This window comes from Onychostoma macrolepis, chromosome 05 (assembly GCF_012432095.1).
Source record: "Onychostoma macrolepis isolate SWU-2019 chromosome 05, ASM1243209v1, whole genome shotgun sequence".
NCBI lineage: Eukaryota > Metazoa > Chordata > Actinopteri > Cypriniformes > Cyprinidae > Onychostoma > Onychostoma macrolepis.
In genome coordinates, this window is record NC_081159.1 from 13,787,439 (window position 1) to 13,807,471 (window position 20,033).

Genomic DNA, 20,033 nt, shown 5'->3' on the forward strand with positions numbered 1-20,033 from the left:
TCTGAAAAAGCTGAAATTGCACTGCATTTTGGCTGAAAGGCTCTAGTCTGACCTCACACAATCACAAAATTCATATCATATCACCGAGCCCCTGTAATGCTTCTGGACTCCAAACATTGCTCTTTCCTATTATGCAAAGCTTCTCATGAAGTTATCTGGTGCGGCTTTGCTCTGTTCTGTTCTCAGTTTCTTAAATTTTATTTTATTTTTTTAAACATAGGACTTTAAGGCAATGGTGTCACTGTCACATAAATCCCTCATTCTGACTTTGCAGACTTAAAACATGAACCGCATTTTAATGTTTCCAGGCAATGCAGATCTGTAATGTGATGTAAAATGAACATGGAAAGTGTAGTACCAGACTGTGCTAATGTGCTAGCAGAGATGACAGAGTAAAACGGTCACTGCTTTTTCAATTGAACGTCATTTGAAGCAGGCAGGTGTTTTACTCATCTGGGCTCATCCCTGGAGGAGCATGAGAGTAAACATATCTAGCCGCATTCAGTCTTTGAAGCTTGACATTTACCTCATCCTCCTGGTTCAGAAACATTAACACTAAACTGTCTTCAAGAGGGTGGAAAAACGAACCACCTGACAAGAATGAATTATTTTCTGAGGAAACAGAGAGATGGCATTTCAAACCACACGGCTAGCACAAACAACAGCAGCTACTTCAGCAATAATAAGTGCTAAATACTCACACTAGCACAGATATGGTGTCATTCCAATGATTCTGAGTAAAGTAACATCCAGATTCAGGAAAAGGAAGCACAGTAAAACTCAAGAGTTGTAAAGATAGTTTATTAGATACATAGAGTATATTATTTTTACAGGTCTGTTAAAGATAACACAGACAGGCAGAAACGGGATGTCTACTTGGTCGACCTTCTAGTCCTTTTGTCCCAGGAAAAGTTTGCACCATATGACTTCACTCTCGGCTTTGGGACCCTCTTTTCTGCTATATCATAACTCCAACCTGTAAAAATAAACAGGCCCAGAGCACGGTCAGCCAAGTATATCTTAGAGACTGGATTTGGGAGATGTCCACTGCTGTTGATGTGCAGTGTAAACACCAGGCCGTAGAAGACAGGGTGAGGATAAATGTGAATCTTTATGCCACAAACACAAACAGAACTCCTTTTCAAAGCGGAGCATCAGCTCCCTCAAGGGACATTTTTGGATGCGATTCTGATGGGATGATTGTAGTGTTTAAAAAATATGGTCACGATAGTGGAAAAATGTTTAAATGGATTACCGTTCTTCTCTGCGAAAGCGATAGCTTCCTCCTTAGTGCTGAATGTAAGCCCCATGTTGGACAGGGGGTCTGCCCTGAATTGGGAATAAAAAAAAATTAAAAATCACTTCAGGACACTGGATTTCTTTTTTGGCAGTTCAAAAATCATGATTATTATGATGTCCACTCACGTGGAGGCCCAGCCCATCAGTGGGTTTTCCCAGCGTTCCCTGGTGTCAAAATCCATCTTCCACTTTTGGGTATTTTTGACGCCAGACTGCATGGCATTGCGGGCGGGCACGAAGATACGGACCTTGCGGGTCTTAATATGCTCCTCGGGAACACCAGTCAAAGTTGTGATGTCCTGGCAAAATGAGGGAGACAAAAGAAGAACTGGTAAACTATGAGTACATAAGGCAAATCTTTTCATCAAAACCCAAGCATTAATGTGTGGTTTGCCAAAAATAAGATTCACATTCGTGCTCTCATAAAAAAAGCATAAAAAGCTTAGCTGTTCTCCCAAAGGGCATAAAAGCCCAAATACTTCCTTTTTTTGAATGCAGACGCGTACTTGTCTAGACAAGCTAATTTCTCACACTCTCAAAATGCATCGAGACAGTCTACTGTGATCCTCACCGCAGGTCAGAAACCTGGGCTTTCAGGTGTGAAGGTGAAAAGAACTGCAAACTTGAAGGGAATAGTACATTAAACTTAAAGCATTGGCTCTGAGAAGGTGAATCATTCAGGGCATCAGTCGGTCTTCATTGCTGGATTGAATTTTTCCACTGGCAACGATATGATTCCAGAGTCGTGCGCAATGTATTTAAACTAGGGCTGCAACGATTAGTCGACATTATCGACAATAAAAAATGGTCGACAAATATTTTTGTCGTCAAGTAGTCGTTTGATCTCATATGACCTAATGTAAGAGCCTGCAATACTGCGGTTTGACCAGTGTTGCGCTGTAGCGCAAGACTGTAATTGAGCTCTCCTGGATACATTTCAAGAGAAGAAGACACACGGCGCTTCAGAGAAAATGCATCCGAACCTGAGCGGCGTTTGGATGAATATGTAAATATATATTGCGTGCTTTCCTCTCAGTAACGAAATAAACAACAAAAACTGACAGCAGTGTGAAAGCAGCAGTTAAAAATGCATCTGATTACAACGATGTGGATGTTTGCATGAGCTCTGCAGTTCAGTACTCAAGTAAAGTCAGGTCACATCATGTTTATTTATATAGTAACTTACTTTATGCAATAGATAGCCTTAATTCAAGCAGCTTTACAGTATTAAACATGAAAACCCAGAATCAATGTCGCTTTCAGTTAGAATTACAACTTGATTTTCTATTATAAAGCATCTCTCCAGTGTGGAGCCAGCTAATGATAAAATATTTTTATTAGTGGGGGAAAAAAATATTTAATTAAAGTTTGGTTTACAGAGATCAAAGCTTGATCTAACTAAGGACTGTTTTGTTATCATAACCCTATAAGGTATTTTAAGACATTATGTTGTGAATAAAATAGTTTATCCAAAGCATCTTAACACTTACCTTTATTTTGTTTCTTATCTATATGACTTACAAAAGGAGATGTTAAGCAAAATTTGCAAGATGCGTCATTCAGTTATTTTTTCATGTAGCTAATTAAATGGCGAGAGAGTGTCTCGGTCATCTCATTTTGTGTGCCAAATACATCTATTTGTATAATGAATTGCTAACACTTTACAATAAGGTATAATTTGTTAACATTAGTTAATGTATTAATTAACGTCAATGAACAATGCATTTATTACATTTATGTATTAATCTTTGTTAATGTTGGTTAATAAAAATAGTTGTTCATGTTAGTTCACAGTGCATTTACTAATGTTAACAAACACAACTTGTGATTTTTATAAATGCATTAGTAAATGCTGAAATTAGCATTAACTAAGATTAATAAATGCTGTAGAAGTATTGTTCATTCTTAGTTCATGTTAACTAATGTTAACTAATGAACCTTATTGTAAAGTGTTACCAATTAATTGTAATTACATAATATTCTTTTCTAAAGCTGAAGTGACCTTTATGTTAGAATATATATATATATATATAAATATTTTAACTAATTGCAAAAGCTGAATAATCAATCAAAGTCTACTGATAAATCTGTGAAATAATCGACGATTAGTCATTCTAATAATGGTTCTAATAATGGATAATTATCAAAATAATCGTTTGTTGCAGCCCTAATTTAAACTAAGTTGTTCAAACCCTCAATACAAGGACTGGAAAGGAAAAAATTAATTTACCACATAGGGTAAACAAAAATTGTAAATGGTTTAACATTAAACGTAATTATATTGCATTATATGTAATTTTACCTTAAAATACAGTGAAATTTGTTTATGCAAGTAAAAACTATGAATTGAGTAGTTTACGATGAAAAACAGGCATTCCCAGATGTCCTTGCAAGACATCACATTTGATTATATTTTATCTAAATAACTGTCACCAATAACATCATCTCACCATATTTATTTATTTATTTTTTTATGGTAAAGTCCTGAAAAACCAAAGGATATTTTTTAATGGTGCACTTAATTGTCATTTGATCTGATCAAAACTGATTTTTAATATACAAAGATCAATCTTCTACTTTAAGTCTATTTTGTTGGCGTGAAAATATATTTATACCGTGCTTTCGTCCTGTATACGAGTTCACTCAACTGCAGTTTCAAAATGAATATTTTTGTTTATGTATCAAGTTAGTTCCATGTGTCAGTGTTTCTAAACTGCATTTCAATGAATCCGTAATGCCATGGCTCCCCCAAAAAAAGAATAAACAATGTAACCACTGTAGTCTGAGTCACGACGAATGACTCTTATGAGCCGGTGCTTTTAATATAACTAAAACATACCAAAACAAATCAGAATAAATATGGAATCAAATCAAATCAAAATCTTGTGATATACAATTCAGTCAGGATATCTGTACTGATACCAGTAAACACAAATACCCAGAGCACAAATAATACTTTAATGCTGCTCATGGTTTTTTGTACAAAACGAACAAGAGAGGACCGTTTTAAGAAGGTTATCTTTAAAATGTGTGTGCAACATGCTGCACGGTCCCAGACTCCAGTGTGGTGCTGCTGAGCTGAAGGAGAGTGCTGAAAGGCAAAGAGAGCCCAATTCCTTTGGGAATTAGCGAGTAGCAATGGGAAGTCGGCAACAACACACAGACAAACCTCCCAGCAAGCAGCCACCCAAGGTTGTGAATCCTACAAGCAGCTCCCCTTTCAATGCAGGAACTTCACACATTTCAATGGCCATTACAACTTCAAAGAATCAAATTTTCATCATTGTCTGTCATCTGCCACTTGATTCATATAAAAGAGGTTCTTTAGCATGAACTGCGAACAAAAGGCTGCCAAACACTCTGACTTACACAAAGTCTTCACGTGACTCTTGAGCAGGCAGGGAAGAACATACAGTACCATACGCTCTGTTTTAATGGGGAGACTTTAGTGAACGAGGAAAAAAAGATGTTGGACTTCGTAATGAGCAAGACTTGAAAAACTTTGTCAAAGATGACTTTAATCGCTCGCTCTGATCCACACCAGTAACTTCGTGACAACAAAGATTAAGCAAAATGTCAGAAGTTTCCATGATGTGCATCTAACCTTAGTATCAAATTCAGTTGGCTTGAACATTTAAATGGAAAATCTCAAGATGAAAATGAATATTTTTGTTGAAAACGTTTTAGCGCAAAGGGGTCTCGTTCAAAGACGCTGCTGAATGACAATTAGTCTAAACAGACATGGGAGACTTAATTTCAATGTCTGATGAACACATATACAATTCTGGTTGAGAACTGATGAAGAAAAATATTACCATTATTAATAAATAATATAATATTACATAATTAGTTGTTCCTTATCTACCCTTCCTTCAGGCCGAATAAGATCTTAAAATATTGTTTGGTAATACTGAAAAAAATCTTGTCATTGTCCTGCTAGATAAGAGGGAAAAACATTAAAAAAGAGGGAGAAAAAAAAAAAAAAGTAGTCTAGACTTAGACTTGCCTGCATACATTAGGACAACAAAAACTACGAGGGTGATCTACGCAACAGACGAATGCACAATGGCTCATAGACAAAGCGAGCGACTGTGCCTTAAATATGGTGCTTCAAGAAAAAAAAAAATAGGCCAGAGAGGGATCACAAAGGAAAACACTGCACTTTTCTCCATGCATGTACAGGAAGCAAAATGAGAACTATGAAGTTTGACACTATTCACAGAGCCCTTCAATACCTGTATGTGCAGACAGAATGCCAGGCTTAAGAGCGAGGGAGAAAAGACTGGCAAAGTCTCCGTCACGTGAAAGCGTGTCTATATTTCTGACACCTCTGGCTCCTCGGTGAATAAAGCGCATGGGAGCCCTTTCAGAGCGGCAGACTGTGGGGCCGACTGCTTGAATGAGCCCTGCGTGCAGCTTGGTAGAGCCAAGTGTGGCCGTCAAGACCGATACCGAAGTGTAAACAAGTAAGAATTTGCCGCACGAGCAGAACTACAAGAAAATTTTTTAGCCGCTTGGTGAGTTCTGAATGCAATCAATCTTAAATTGTGCTTGTGCAAACATTAAATTAATAAAATGGTAATTTTTCATTTTTGAAGTGACCTTTCAGAAGAGGTTTCTTGACGGTTTCGCACAAACACTCTGAAATTCAGACATGGACCGCAGATCTGTCACCACACACATTCAACAGCAGATTCATACACTGTCTGATGGCATCTATCTGCCGTTTCTGATTTGACAGGTGAAAACAACAATGACTCGTAGTGTATATGTGTGGCCTACTGGCTTGTTTTAATCTCAGACAGACAATAATACATAAAAATGTGGATGGAAAAGTTAGGTTACAGGTGGAAACTCTTAAGGACTTCTGAAGGCTGTAGTGTCCATACATGTATATAAATTCAGTTTTCATTTCAGCATATGGAATAATACTACTACTCCATCATTGTTCCAGTACAACGCCTTCAGAATCACTTTAGTTGAATTCGCATGATGATTAATAAAGGGAAAAATAGAGAGAAAATAAGAGCAGAAATAATTAATGACAGAATCTGCTCAGAGACTTTGAGAACTATAAAGATGACTAAGAAAGACATTACAGGTTGGTGTGTCCACATACATGCAAATGCACTTTCTGGGTAAAAAAACATTTGTGACCAATGAGAGATGATCCATGTGGTAAACAGAGGCAGGCTAGTAACATAAACATCTAATGTGGATTCACTCTCCAAACTAGAATGAGGTGAAAATGATTTTTGTGGATCAGCTGACATTACAGGGCTTCTTCAGTGTTTAGACAGAACTGTCTTCCAACAAAAAAAAAAACCTTCAATAGCAGAATAGGGCGGAAGGGGCAGATGAAGAGAAAGTAGCATGGAAACAGTCTTTTTTTAAATGTGGTGCAGAAACAACACACTTCAATATCAGTCCTGTCTATCTAGGCATCCATCCTATTTTGTAATGCATAAGCAACATGTACTCTCACTGTAAAACTATACGTACTCCAAAACTAGTGCTGTCAAACGATTAATCGCGATTAATCGCATCCAAAATAAAAGTTTTTATTTACATAATATATGTAGTGTGCTGTGTATATTTATTGTGTATATATAAATGCACACCCATACATGTATACATTTCAGAAAAATTTTATGTTTATATTAAAAATATTGATAACTTAATTTTCTTGTGATCTCGACATAACGAGTTGTTTTCTCATTATCACGACTTAATTTTCTCATTATCTCGACATAAAAATAGTTTTCTCGAGATCACAACTTATTTTTCGTGATCTCGACATGACATAAGAGTTGTTCTCTAAGTTACATAACTGCGCCAACAGGTGGCAGTATAGAATTATGATTGGGGAGTTATATAGTGCCTACTGTACTCGTTTGGGACAGAGACCTTCTTCATGATAGCTTATCTATAATTTGTGCAGTTCATGACTGACATTTAATTAACTTATAAATGAATAAATATCATTTTGCTTGAAATTTTGTTATCGTTACGTTACTGCTGTATGACTCATCACTGTTTCTCATACGACATAGCCCATTTGTAATGTGCATCTTATTTTTAATCTTTATTGTTAATAAATGTATACTAATAAGATATTAACATGTGTGTATACTTTAGTTCAATGATTTTATACAGTGTTGTAGCCTAATCTTTTGTATTTTCTACATTTCTTTATAAACCACACACACAGCAGCATCCCAGCTTGTAACACACAATATCACAGCCTGTCCTAAATGACTAATAAAAATCACAAACAAATGATAATATATTATAATATATTATAATATATAATTTTATTTCAAACGAACAAGGAAAATGAAGTGAGTTTAATCCAAGCAGCTTACGATTTTTAGAATAGGCTACTTCTCTGCATTCTTCTAAGGCGCTACGCCTGCGCTTGCGGTGTTAAATGCTTTGTTGTTGGACCATTTAAACATGTTAATTACACAAAATGTTTAGCTTAGCATAACTCTGGACAAAATCAGCAGTGTATGATTAGCTTATTTATTTTATTGTAGACGTAATTTCTATATCCACAAGATACAGTATAAGAACGCACGGTTATCTGTCAATCATTTGCACCTCAAAGGGGGCATTCTAAAATGCTTAATGTTGCTTAATGCATTAAGAGAGTGTTTTTAAAAGACCAAACTCAGTAAACACATTATTAATAAATTGTAAAAGCCTATGTACAGACAAGCAGATGAGTCCAGGATGCAAATGCAACACGTTTTTCTTATAGTCTAACTGTTTTCTATGGGTAAAGTGCTTAATGCGTTAAACACATTGCGTTCTTATTATGGGCTTATTTGTTTGTCTGTACATAGAATGCTTTATTAATGCTGTGTTTACTGAGTTTGGTCTTTTAAAAACACTGCCTTAACGCATTAAGCCATGTTACGTGTTGTCCATAAACCTATTCTATGGGAGTAAAACGCTTAAAGCGGAATTAAATGAATTGAGTTCTTATTATGGGCTCATCTTCTTGTCTGTACATATGAATTACTAATAGGCTAATGTGTATCTGAATTTTGTCTTTTAAAAACACTCTCAATTAACGCATTAAGGCAGGTTAAGTATTTTAGAATGTCCCCATCAAGGTTGCGTTGCAACTCACGATGCACTGCGTTTTAAAAATCAAACATTTGTAATGTTGAAATCAGGAGAAAATTAAGTCGTGATAATAATAAGAAAACTTATGTCATGTCGAGATCACAAGAAAATTAAGTCGTGACCACGAGAAAACAAGAAAGAAAAAAATAATAATGCATGGCTGCTTAGAACTTCTGTACATATTTAATGTAACCAAAAACTTTTATTTTGGATGTGATTAATCGCAATTAATCGTTTGATAGCACTAACCAAAACACATGTATTAACTCATTTATTCCAATAGTTAGAAAGAAACAATTTACCATAATGGTTTAGATACTTGTCAACATACAAAAAAGCTTGTTTTATTAATTACCAAATTACCAAAATTTTTAATTAGCCTTTACAACACTGGGTAGCCTTGTCCATTGGTTATTATAACACTTAAAATGAGCTGAAAACCAGTGAGTGATATGACAATGGATGGGTGATCAGATCCCAAGAGCACACGCAGCAATCGGTTGAGCAATGGGGTGAAAGGACAGTTCCTTCTAATAAAAAATGAATAGCTGGTAATAAGCCACAGAAAATGTAAAAATGTCAAGCATGTTTAGATAATTAATCTTGTCAAATGAACAAGAGTTTGGCTTTGATAAATATTCTGCTTAAATTCCCACACATATAGGTCACAAACTACAGACTTTAGCACACTTATAGCTATTTTGCTTAGAACTGTTTTCCAAAGTTGATGATTCTGCTTTTTTATTGTTCTAGAACAGCAGTAGACAATTAAAGTAACAATTTATAATTGTACAAAACAACAGGAACCAGCCATTAAACAGACTTACGAACACATGTTTTTTCCCTTTATTAATTTTTTTTTTTAAATAAAAATTATTTTTAAAAAACTATTATAGTCAACTGTTCAAATTCTAGGCAAACTACATTACTTCCCAAGTTCACAGCATGACATAACACAGAGGATTCACAAAGGTGTTTGCTAAAAGAAGTAACAACTCTACAGGAAAGCCCTTCAGACAAACTGTCACGAATTATGGAAAGTAACGAATTACCAGCTTTCTAAACGAAACACCAATTACAACTATTAAAAAAATTATAAATGAGTCTCACCTCAAATATAATTATTACTAGAGCCCAATCAGCTACATTAGCATTCATATTATTAGACTATGAGCAGCAGGGAAAAATGCATTGAGCCCATTTGGAAGAGCAGAGTGTGAGGAAATGAAGTGAGGAACACAGTGTGCACTATACAGCCGGTGCAAGTCTCCTTCCTCTGCCACACAAAGGTGCTGTCGGGCACTTTAAAGGTTACTTTCTCAAGTGTTAAGCAAATGAAATACCGTTTAGCAACTAATACACACAGCCTCTTGTCAGATCCTCTTCAAAGAGCCATGTCCTCTGACCTACTTGCCGGCATTGGTTTTTTTTTTTTTTTCAGACAAGCACCTGGTATGAGGGGACAACTAGACAAAACAGACACTTGAGATGAACGCTGAAGGGAAAGAAGGGGAAGGGGGAGGAGGACAGAATCACGGCTGGATCTTGAATTCAGTCTACCTTGGAACTCACCGGCACAATGATACATGTTTGACAGCTACTTCATGTTCATTCAATTTACAGCTCTGGCTAGACAGAATGCCTCTTGCTTGCAATTAGGTATAATTTCACTGCTGTTTGCATTTATTTTCGTATGCAGGATGGTTTGCAAAAACATTTCAATATACATGCAAATATACGCACTTTCAATAAATGACTGTGTGTAATTTCTACATTACTAGGAGCAGCAAACGAAATAGCAAAATAATGACATAAACAGGTTTTCTGAACACTATGCCCCATCTGACACCAAACAGACTCCATGCTAAACTCACACCATGGCTGAGCCATTGTTGTGGTGTTGGGCTGATCAGGATGCTCAAACAAACAAGGCAATGTTTCATAGCACCACAGAGCCATGTTGACTGCGCTTTTTAGGGAAATACAAAAGGATGTATAAATGTCTGTTTGTTTTAAATGATAATAGGAGACTTTTATTTTCCAAAAGAAATTGTGCACCAAAAAGCACCTCATAAAGGAGTTTCACACGCAGCTGTAAGGTCATCCTGCAGTTCATTCAGAAAGCTCTGGTTATATGAGCTTGTGCACAGCTCAAACATTCCGTGTGAAGCTCTGTGTCACTGGCCAGCCATGCAGGCTTTCTCGTGGCCCAGCATGCTTAATCAAACTGTAATTACTAACAAAAGCAAGTCAGCGCAGGCACCAGAGGGAGAAAGCACCCAGACTCCGCCACAATCACGCAGGACCTTAATTACCATCATTTGCAATGCCACACATTTGACTGCACTGCAAAGTGGCACATTTGCAAGCCACTTTCACTATAGCTCGAGATTTTCTTTATTTCTCTCCTTTTCAAAATAATATGTTCAAAAATATTTCAAGAATGCTATTAGAAATTCCTTTAAGGCACTTGAAATCATAGAATAATTAGTTTCAAAACTTATGCACCTCCATAATAAAAATAATAATCAAAGCTGTAACTGACATTGAAATCATATCATTCATAAAAAACTGAGCCTTGATTATGCACAAAAAAAAAAAAAAAAAAAAATTGTAATGCCTTTTGATAATATTCGATACAGCTCTAGACTACACCGGATATAATACTTTAAGGAATGAATGCCACACCACAGTATAGGCAAAAATTATTAAACACCCATTATGACTGGACAACCCAATGCTCAGCCACAGAAAACAAAGTATCAAATTTGAAACAAAGTAAAGTTTAAAGTACAAAAAAATAGAGAGAAAAGAAACAGCCAAATAAAAACTGTCTACTCTGTTTATCAATCAACAACCAATATCAACCATTATATTGTATAATTTATGTATTTTATTGCTGATTTTAGTCAAGTATAATAAATGCATGCAGTTACTATTTTCTACTAAAGTTACTATTTTTACTAAATCCATTTTGTGGCCATACAATGCACCATCAAATTTGATTTGAGATATAACCAAAAAAACTTACTAAAACTGTCTGTGCTGAATTCAATGCTCTTTGGGATGCTTTCATGCTTCAACATTCTTCCTGGTCAACACGTTTCAGTGGTAATTTACAGGCTAAGCCAAGAAAATTAGAGATTCAAAGAAATGTCTTGTAGAATTTATTCAGGATCAAATAGAAAAACGCATCCAGGTAACCCAAAATAAATTCTACAAGACATTCTGAGATGTCAGGAACAATGAGGACCTGCACATCATCTTCTCAAAGCAGTTCTGCAGAAATATCACTAACTTGTTCAGACAAAACCATAGCCATATACTTTACATATGATCTACATTCCATAAATATTCACAAGACAAGTTAAATAGTTTTTTCCCCTGTAATCTTGTGTAAGAGTTACATTACCACTACTTCAAACTGTCTGATTACATTACATTTACAACAAATATGAAAATCTCCTATAAGGCGGCTCTCTAAAATGTCTTGAATAAGACAGGTAGGCCTAGTCCTTGCCACATATCTTGCTCAATGGGCACTGCTCGCCTGAGAACAACAATGAAAGCTCTGTGGCCAATTATAAAAGGACAGCCGCCGTCTTCCTGTGAGTCTGCTACTGTCAGACTGCCCCCCCCCCCCTTTTTCTTTCAATCCCCTCTTTTTGGGGGCCCTTTTGCAGCTTTACTTTAGAGTGGCCCCTACTATTAAATGAGAGCCCTCAACCAGGCGGGGTGTACTTGCCCACTCAGACACAATCAGAGATAGTCTGAGTCCACCCAAACACCCCACTCTGCCAAACCCGGCCCACACATTCAAGCCAGCTGAGTGTCTGAAGTCTCATAGGTAAACAAGGTCATTATTGTCTCACAAGGACATGAAAAAAAAGATTAGATTTCATTTCAGTATAGATGGATTTTATGAAGGGCATTGTTGAGAACTGTATAAAGCATGCTAGCATTCATAATAAATATTTATTTTTAATATATATATATATATATATATATATATATTAATATTAAAAATAATTGGATAATAAAATATACTTTAAAAAGATGTATATTTGGTTTCCAACCAGTAATATAGAATTTTAACTTTTACATAATTACAAAAGCATATAAGAATCGTGACGCAGTACAAAAACAGCCCAAAAAAAGCACAGCCAATGTTCATACCAGTTTCTCATCCACAGTGATGAGCTGGGATCCCTGTCCCTGTTGTTCTGCCAGCCTCCATCCTGAAGTGCTTACTGACCTGCAAAACAGGAAGATGAATTTTAAAAAATAATAGAGATAACAAGCAAACACACACAAAAAAAAACTGTAGTTAGGTACAAACAACGGCACAGTAAAGTGTTTTGAAGGAGGGGGATGTGTGTCAAGAGACAGGAGAGAGGAAGCCACACAGCTCTCTCTTCGGCCCCCATTAATTCTGCCTGCTGAGTTTCTGGCAGGCTTCTATAAGCTAGTTAGAAACAAACAGCCATTGGTGTCGTCCTGCCAGTCTACAGTCACAGCCTTTGAAATGAAACAGTAACTGGTCTGTCATAAACAAACAATAATTCTGAATGGCTAGCGACAGAAGCGCTCACTGATCTCTCATTTCGATTTTAAGTGAATGACACATGGCCGGCAGGTGAGGAAATGTAAAGCTGCTTTCAAATTTGGATTGGAATTACTGACTCTTTGACAGGAGACCACAAACCTCCAGTCAAATTGAATATTCATTAAACACAAGCAGAGTGAACTTCTGCGTTAATTGCTTAGAATTACTTTCCTATATAAACTGGTGCATTGAATGAACGCTATGATTAACATCAGAAGAATTTTAAAAATTATTTAAACAGAAATCAGCTCTGCTTTTGTTTCATGAATAAGATCCAATGTGTTTTGCAAACCAAAAGAGTTGTGTTTAGAACCTAAATTTAACGAAAGCTAAAAATATTTTTTCATTTAATTTGCAAAATTAGAGAGAAAAAGGAACATGCTGGATGAAAGAAGAGTATGTATGCATTTTAACGTACTGTAGACACCTGACAAATTTCAGCATTGTGCATACAAAATATGAAATATTTTGACATGTTATTGATAGACTGAAAATCAAGTGTATAAAGGGGGCACACTTAAAAACCCACATCTCTCATAAGCATGACTTCCACTTCCACATATTTAACTTCACCACCTGAATTAAAATACTCTTTAAAAAAAAAAAAAAAAAACTTATTTTTGATCACAATTATTCTTGAAAAAGATCAATGCACAAAGACAGTGAGTTTCCAGATTCTAGTATGTTATTCATTACATCTTTAAGAACTGGCATGCAATGTCTTGTGCAGAACTTACGTCTTTTGACTATATTTCATTTGTTTTATGTTAAATACTATCAGTTAGAGTCAGCAACGTGCCTGCTGGCTCCAGATCTGATATCCAGCCAGAAGAAAGAAGATTTAAGATGAGAACAATCTTGACTAAATCAAAAACTCATTAGAATTGTTACAGTAGAAAAGCTCAAGTTTAAAGTTGGAACCGAGTTAATCGGGACTAGAGGACAGTAGCACCATTTCCAACAAGCACAAACTGCAAAGTTGGTCAATAAAAGGTCCTGCAAGGTAATATGAGCATTAGCTTGCAAATTTAATAACTATATAAGATTATATGTATGTGTGTGCCCGAGATTCATGTTACAGTAACATGAAGAGTCTGTATTTTCGTTCATAAAGAAGGTGAATGGGTTAACCTTCACACAACCCGCTACATATAACAGTTACAATCACATTGACATCTTAAATTATAAACCAATACACCTGCTCAAAACCTCAGAACAATATTTATCACTAATAAATTAATTGTCAGTTTCATTTCTCATACTGTCATTTCTCAAAATTATCCGTTTTAAATTACATAAAACACGTTACACACGTAACAAACTTTTAAATTCAAAAGCGGGACAATATTATTTGTCGGTGTGCGTCAAACAGGCATCTTTTAGAGAGAGTTAATAGATGACACTCTGGCTAAGTCAGTTAGCTAACCAGCTAACAGTGTAACTCTAAACAGATAAACAAACAAACCGAGCATTATTTCTTCGCACGTATATATGCAAACACAAAACAATTATTTGAATGACTGATTTTTACCTGGCAGGATTCACAAATGTTTTTGTGAGTGAGTTTAGAGAGATAATTCGGCTTAAACCAAAGAATGACATTGAAAACGCCATGTTGACATGGTCTGTGCGCTGTACGGCAACACACAGCGTCCAAACTCAAGCGATGCGTATTTCTTCTCTACATGAAAGGAAAGTAGAAACTTTGAGTGAAAAGTGTCTGAAATTCTTAGTGAACTTCAAGTGAAAATTACAGCATCTCTAGAGGTGTCTGTTATTGATACAGGGCTAACAAGTCTTTATAACACCTGAATTTGATTTCGCGCTGTTTTGTGTGGTTGCATCATTTGCCCTAGTTAAGGAATTTTGGCTCACCCAAAGCATCAAATGAAGCATAATTAGTACGAACGGGTGATAACTTGTATAAAACGTACATTTTCCCCATAATTTAATTCATTACATCAGTTTCAACAATTGCATGCATTTTTAACATATGGTTGAATCACCAAATTGTGATTTTTCAGTTAAGATGACACCTATAATCATGTATAGTGGGGTCATTCTACAAAATCGGTGCCTTTTGCGTCCCTAAGAAATAATCAAACAGATTTAATACAACAAATTAATTTGCAATTTAAAAACATAATACTATTTTATGCTTTTAGCAGCATTACATCAAAAAAGTCAATTTAATATTAATTTTATGCTGGTAAGGGTTGGGTTTTTGGCCTGTCCCTCACTATGATTTTTCTTTTTTAACAGGACTTGTAATTTGCAAAATAAAGGCAAAATGATATAGAAATCACATTTGCATATTGTTCTAAATACAGTCTCATTGTTAAGCAATGTTTTTGGCATAAGTATACATTGTTTCTATAAAATATAAACAATTTTATATGTGTTTCCCTTAATTTCATGTCATCCCTGTTACCCTCATCAAAAACCTTTGTAAAATAATATACATTCAAATGACATCACTTCTGGGAGGTTACATCATCTCTCAATGAGGATTCCAACATTTAAAACACAAGCATATTTCTTTCTCAATTCTATAATGTTCTATTTTTGATGAATTATGAGCCTTGACTGGGGGAGGGGCATCATGCAATATCAATGTTACCATTTTTAAAATGTAAATTTAAACAATTGTTTCTTAAATTTAATATAATTTATATCTACAAGTAAAATACTTTCAAAGTGTACAACGTGCTTTTGTAAACTTGACTATTAGTTAGCAATTAGCAAATTAGTTTGAAATCGTCAACCCTGTTACTTTTCAGGGTAACAGGTTTTGACATTTGGATAACAGGGATGACATATCTTAGGTATCACCCTGTTTTTAAAGATTGTCTATGTAAAATGCAAACATGTTTAAAGGTCACCCTGGGTGTGATTTTGAGCTAATACCTATATCATTCAGTGGCATATGAGCATGAGTTACATTTTAGTTAGTATTATTGGTATTGTTACTATTACTATTGTCGTTAATGACTGGGATAGGATGATCAGTCTCAGTAAAACTCATTTTTTCCCCATACCTCATTGTCAATAATGCATCCATGTAAATTCAATTTCAAACAAGCGCAGCAAGGTGACTGCAGACCTTTACCCCAGTCTGGCAATGTTCAAGAAAGTCAAGATCTTGGTCTGGTTTCAGATGATCACAGAAAGACCTAGATCTGATCATCTTCCTTGCCTAAAAATTGCACCAGATCAGTATATTTGAAGTTCTGTGAAGTAAAATTGTAAAACTATACAGTATTATGTAAACAAATATGTGCAGTGTGCTGAAGAATGTGAATGTGTGTCCTGTCATCCCTGTTACTCTGGTCAATCCTGTTACTGTCATTTATTTCATTAAAAAAAAATAAATAAATAAAAAAAAAAAATTATGTTTGATACATCCTTCCAGGTTTTTCCATTGTAACTAACAATTTTGGACAAAGCCATTTTTTAACATCTCTCTTGTAAAAATATATATTTTTCTTAATTGACACGTGGTCACACTCCAAAATTAGGATGTTCTTGGTTATCTGAATGACAAATATAAAAATATTTTTAAAAAATCCAAAATTTGAAAATCCCAGTGAAAAGAGGGACTAAAATGCTGCTCATATATGTGAAAACTATCACATAGTTCTAATTAAACTATAGTATCAACGCTTGTGTCGGTAACAGGGTTGACAAAAATACCAAAACATGAGGTAGATATTAAAATTAAAATAATAAATTACATAGACTGGGATGGCAAAATACAATTTCTTGTCATTTTAAGGTGTCTTCATTTCATGGATATTTAAAAAATGTTGATTAAACTTATTTTATTTATTTATTTATTTTCCAAGTGGAAAAGGCACCGATTTCATGGAATAACCCAGTGACTGCTAATTTGAGAACAAATAACATTTCTGTTGTACAGAAATGTCATTAAAAAGCAGTTTAATTAAACAATTATTGAAAACATTCAAAAAAAGAATGGAAGCAGTATATATAATACATGCGTAAAGCAAAATATGCATAAAATAACTATCACATTTTCTCTTTTATATTTAACTTTATTTCATCCAAATATCTAGCCACTATATCCCAACAATAGGGAAAAAGGTTCTATAAAAAAAGGAGGGGGGGGGGGGGGGGAAGCAACCATCCATGGCATGTCCCTTAATTTGAGTTCAGGTCTATGAACTTCAAAGGCTCTCTCTAGATGGGTCGATTTCCTCCTCAGTTCACAGGACTGGACTGAAGCAAGACAGCCCTCTCTTGGGACTTCAGGCATGCCCCAACATAACACACTCATTTTCCGCTATTTATCATTTCCTGGATCGTTCTTTTACTTCTGCATTTCACCATTCATTACCATTAGGTTATATATGCATCGCCAGTAAAGGGACCGGGAATCTTCTCTAAGCATGAGATCAAAGTTCCTATTGATAAGTGAAAGAATTGAGAGGTCCAAGGACCATCCCCACACTTCAGTGCTGGAATCTCCATTTTGCTTTAATGAGGCCCATTCATCTACCGCCACAGAGATGGTGTGAGTGAGGTGGTCCTGTCTGGAACATAAACACGTTTATTTCCAAATCAGCAAGGAGTGTTTTTGTAAAATGATGTGAATGATGATGTTCACCTTATCTGCAAATATATTTTGGCATAAATGGCATTCAGGTTTTCTTTCAAGCCATTATTCTTTTTTGTATCTTTAAAAAACAATACGGATGTCAAAATGTCAAAGCTGTGCATACTTATTGATAAAAGACAATATGAGAAAACCCAACCTGCACGGAAGTACCAATAAACACAATTTGATAAGTAACACATTGTCTCTCAAAGAGTTAATGTATGGGAAAGCAAAAGGAGAAAAACAGAGTGGCTTTACTTTTCTCTATTTCTCTCCCTCTCCTGTCCCGTTTGAAGGAGATGCGAGTTGGCAGCACAGGAGAAGCTTGAAGATTAATGGTGTAAAGGGGGGCTCTGACAGCCTTTCCGCTGGTTGCAGTTCTCCTGGGTGGCCCGATTGGTCTTGGATGTCACTTTTGCTACTTAATCTTGTGTATGTGAAACAGCCTGACATGCCTGAAGAACTCAGTCTGTCCACATCTGTATAGACATCAACCTGTGAGACAGTTACTATGAGGTATCTTTAGTAGGATGTCCCTTTGCCACAGCTCTAATATTAAAAGCCAAAAAAACTTTGTTGATAGGATTCAAGACACCATTTATTAGGTCAAAAATATATTATTACAATTAATTTTTTTAAGTTTTCTATTTAATTTTTTTTTCTGAATTTTCAGCAGTTATTAGTGTCACATGATCCTTCAGAAATCATTCTAATATGCTTATATTCTTGTTTTTATCAGTGTTGAAATAGTTAATATTTCTGTTTTACCTTTTTTCAGAATGCTTGGATTAATAGAAAATTCAAAATAACAGCATTTATTTGAAATATTATTTTTGGTAACAAGTCTTTTGATCAATTTAATGCATCCTTGCTGAATAAAAGTATTTATTTCTTTAAAAAAATCTTTTTTGAACATAGCACATGTAACAACTGAAGCACAGATTGTTAACCAGTTGGGTTTGGTAATGGTGAGAAGGGATTCCCAGACAGATTACTGATCTGAGAAGCTCAATTCTCTGGAGAATAGTCTGCCAGCCTGACGTCCTGTGGCTGCAGGGTAAATCCTAAAAAAAACAATGAGCTAGGATTGTTATAAACAGTCTCCCTGTTTTGAAGATCTAAAACTCAAGACAGTGGGTTGTATTTGAAGTTGTATCAATAATTGTTGGATGTTGCCTATTCGTATATACTTCTCCCCATATATGCAAACAAATAGTCTATACTTTTTAGTTCAAGTAGTGACATTTTCTTCTAGCAGTAAATGAGTTGAGCGTTTAATTGATCTAAAAGTTGAAAATGATTGGCCAATTTTCTATTTCAGCAAAAAAAACGAATAATTTTCTTAGAGACGTGGGAATAAATGTGTCTGCTGTTAATCTATTAGACGTCTTTTCCCGTGCCTTCAATTAGTATTTCAGGCATCAGCAGAGTGGATGTGAACTGGTTTCTTGTGTGACCTTTGCGACTTTTAACCTTAATCCTCTCTCCCCTTAAAACCCACTTTTTGTGTCACCCTGAGCGTTTTCTCATTATCAATCCCCTCGTTCCGCCTTCAAAGCGACAGTAGGTTCACTGTATTTTCCCTCTCATCTCTTTACCTACTTTTAATCACATGCTGTGGGTCCTTCATGTTTTGAGAAAGTCCACTTCCTTTCTACTAAGATGTCATTGCAAAACTTGACTTGTTATATACCTAATATACTCTGAATATCACCGTCATAAGTCTCAGTTTAATTTGTAAAGCCCAGGTGTCTTGGAAACTGTGTTTGTGATGATGAAGTTGTTCTTTTTTTTTTAAACCTCATGTTTCATGTGTATCTCTGAGCTGTAAGCTGCCCACATAGTGTCATAAGTGAAGCTGCGGCCTGGTATAAACTGTTTGGATAAAATGAAATAATCCACCTACAGGGCTTGGCGGAGAGCCCTAGAGGAAATCAAATAGATCGTTTTAAATAGAGTAATCAAATATTTACAAGATGATAACGATTAATTGAGTGTCCTGTGGTATGATTCACATTCAGTGCTTCATTGAATGGAGATTATTTGCGGTCTCTTCAAAGGAATCTCTCATGCCATGTTAAATTGTTCCATATGGGATGACGTTTGGCTTTAACAATTAAGTAATTAGGGAGAAATAATTACTTAAACACACATTATAAGAAGATAAATAAACTGCTTGGTGTGTCTGTAGTCTGTAGTAAGTGGACAGAGGAAAGCTTTTACTGAATTTTGTAAAAGTTCATTTTTCTTTGAAAAAATATGCTACCATTCATAAATTTAGGGTTGGTAATAATTTTGATGTTTTTTTTATTATGTTTTTGAAAGTCTTTTATGCTCATCAGTGCTGCATTTTTATGATCTTTAATGTTGTGAATA

General features: G+C 35.4%; 1 protein-coding gene across 1 annotated transcript; it reads right to left on the reverse strand.

Annotated features, from left to right (window-relative positions):
• Positions 1-780: 780 nt before the first annotated feature.
• On the reverse strand, positions 781-14,840 carry ndufs4 (NADH:ubiquinone oxidoreductase subunit S4). Its single transcript, XM_058774591.1, has 5 exons — positions 14,571-14,840; positions 12,610-12,688; positions 1,426-1,598; positions 1,256-1,329; positions 781-976 (listed from the first exon to the last, which is right to left on the reverse strand). The coding sequence occupies exons 1-5, from the start codon at positions 14,651-14,653 to the stop codon at positions 873-875; spliced, it is 513 nt and encodes a 170-aa protein (XP_058630574.1). The 5' UTR covers positions 14,654-14,840; the 3' UTR covers positions 781-872.
• Between the last annotated feature and the right edge of the window lie 5,193 nt (positions 14,841-20,033).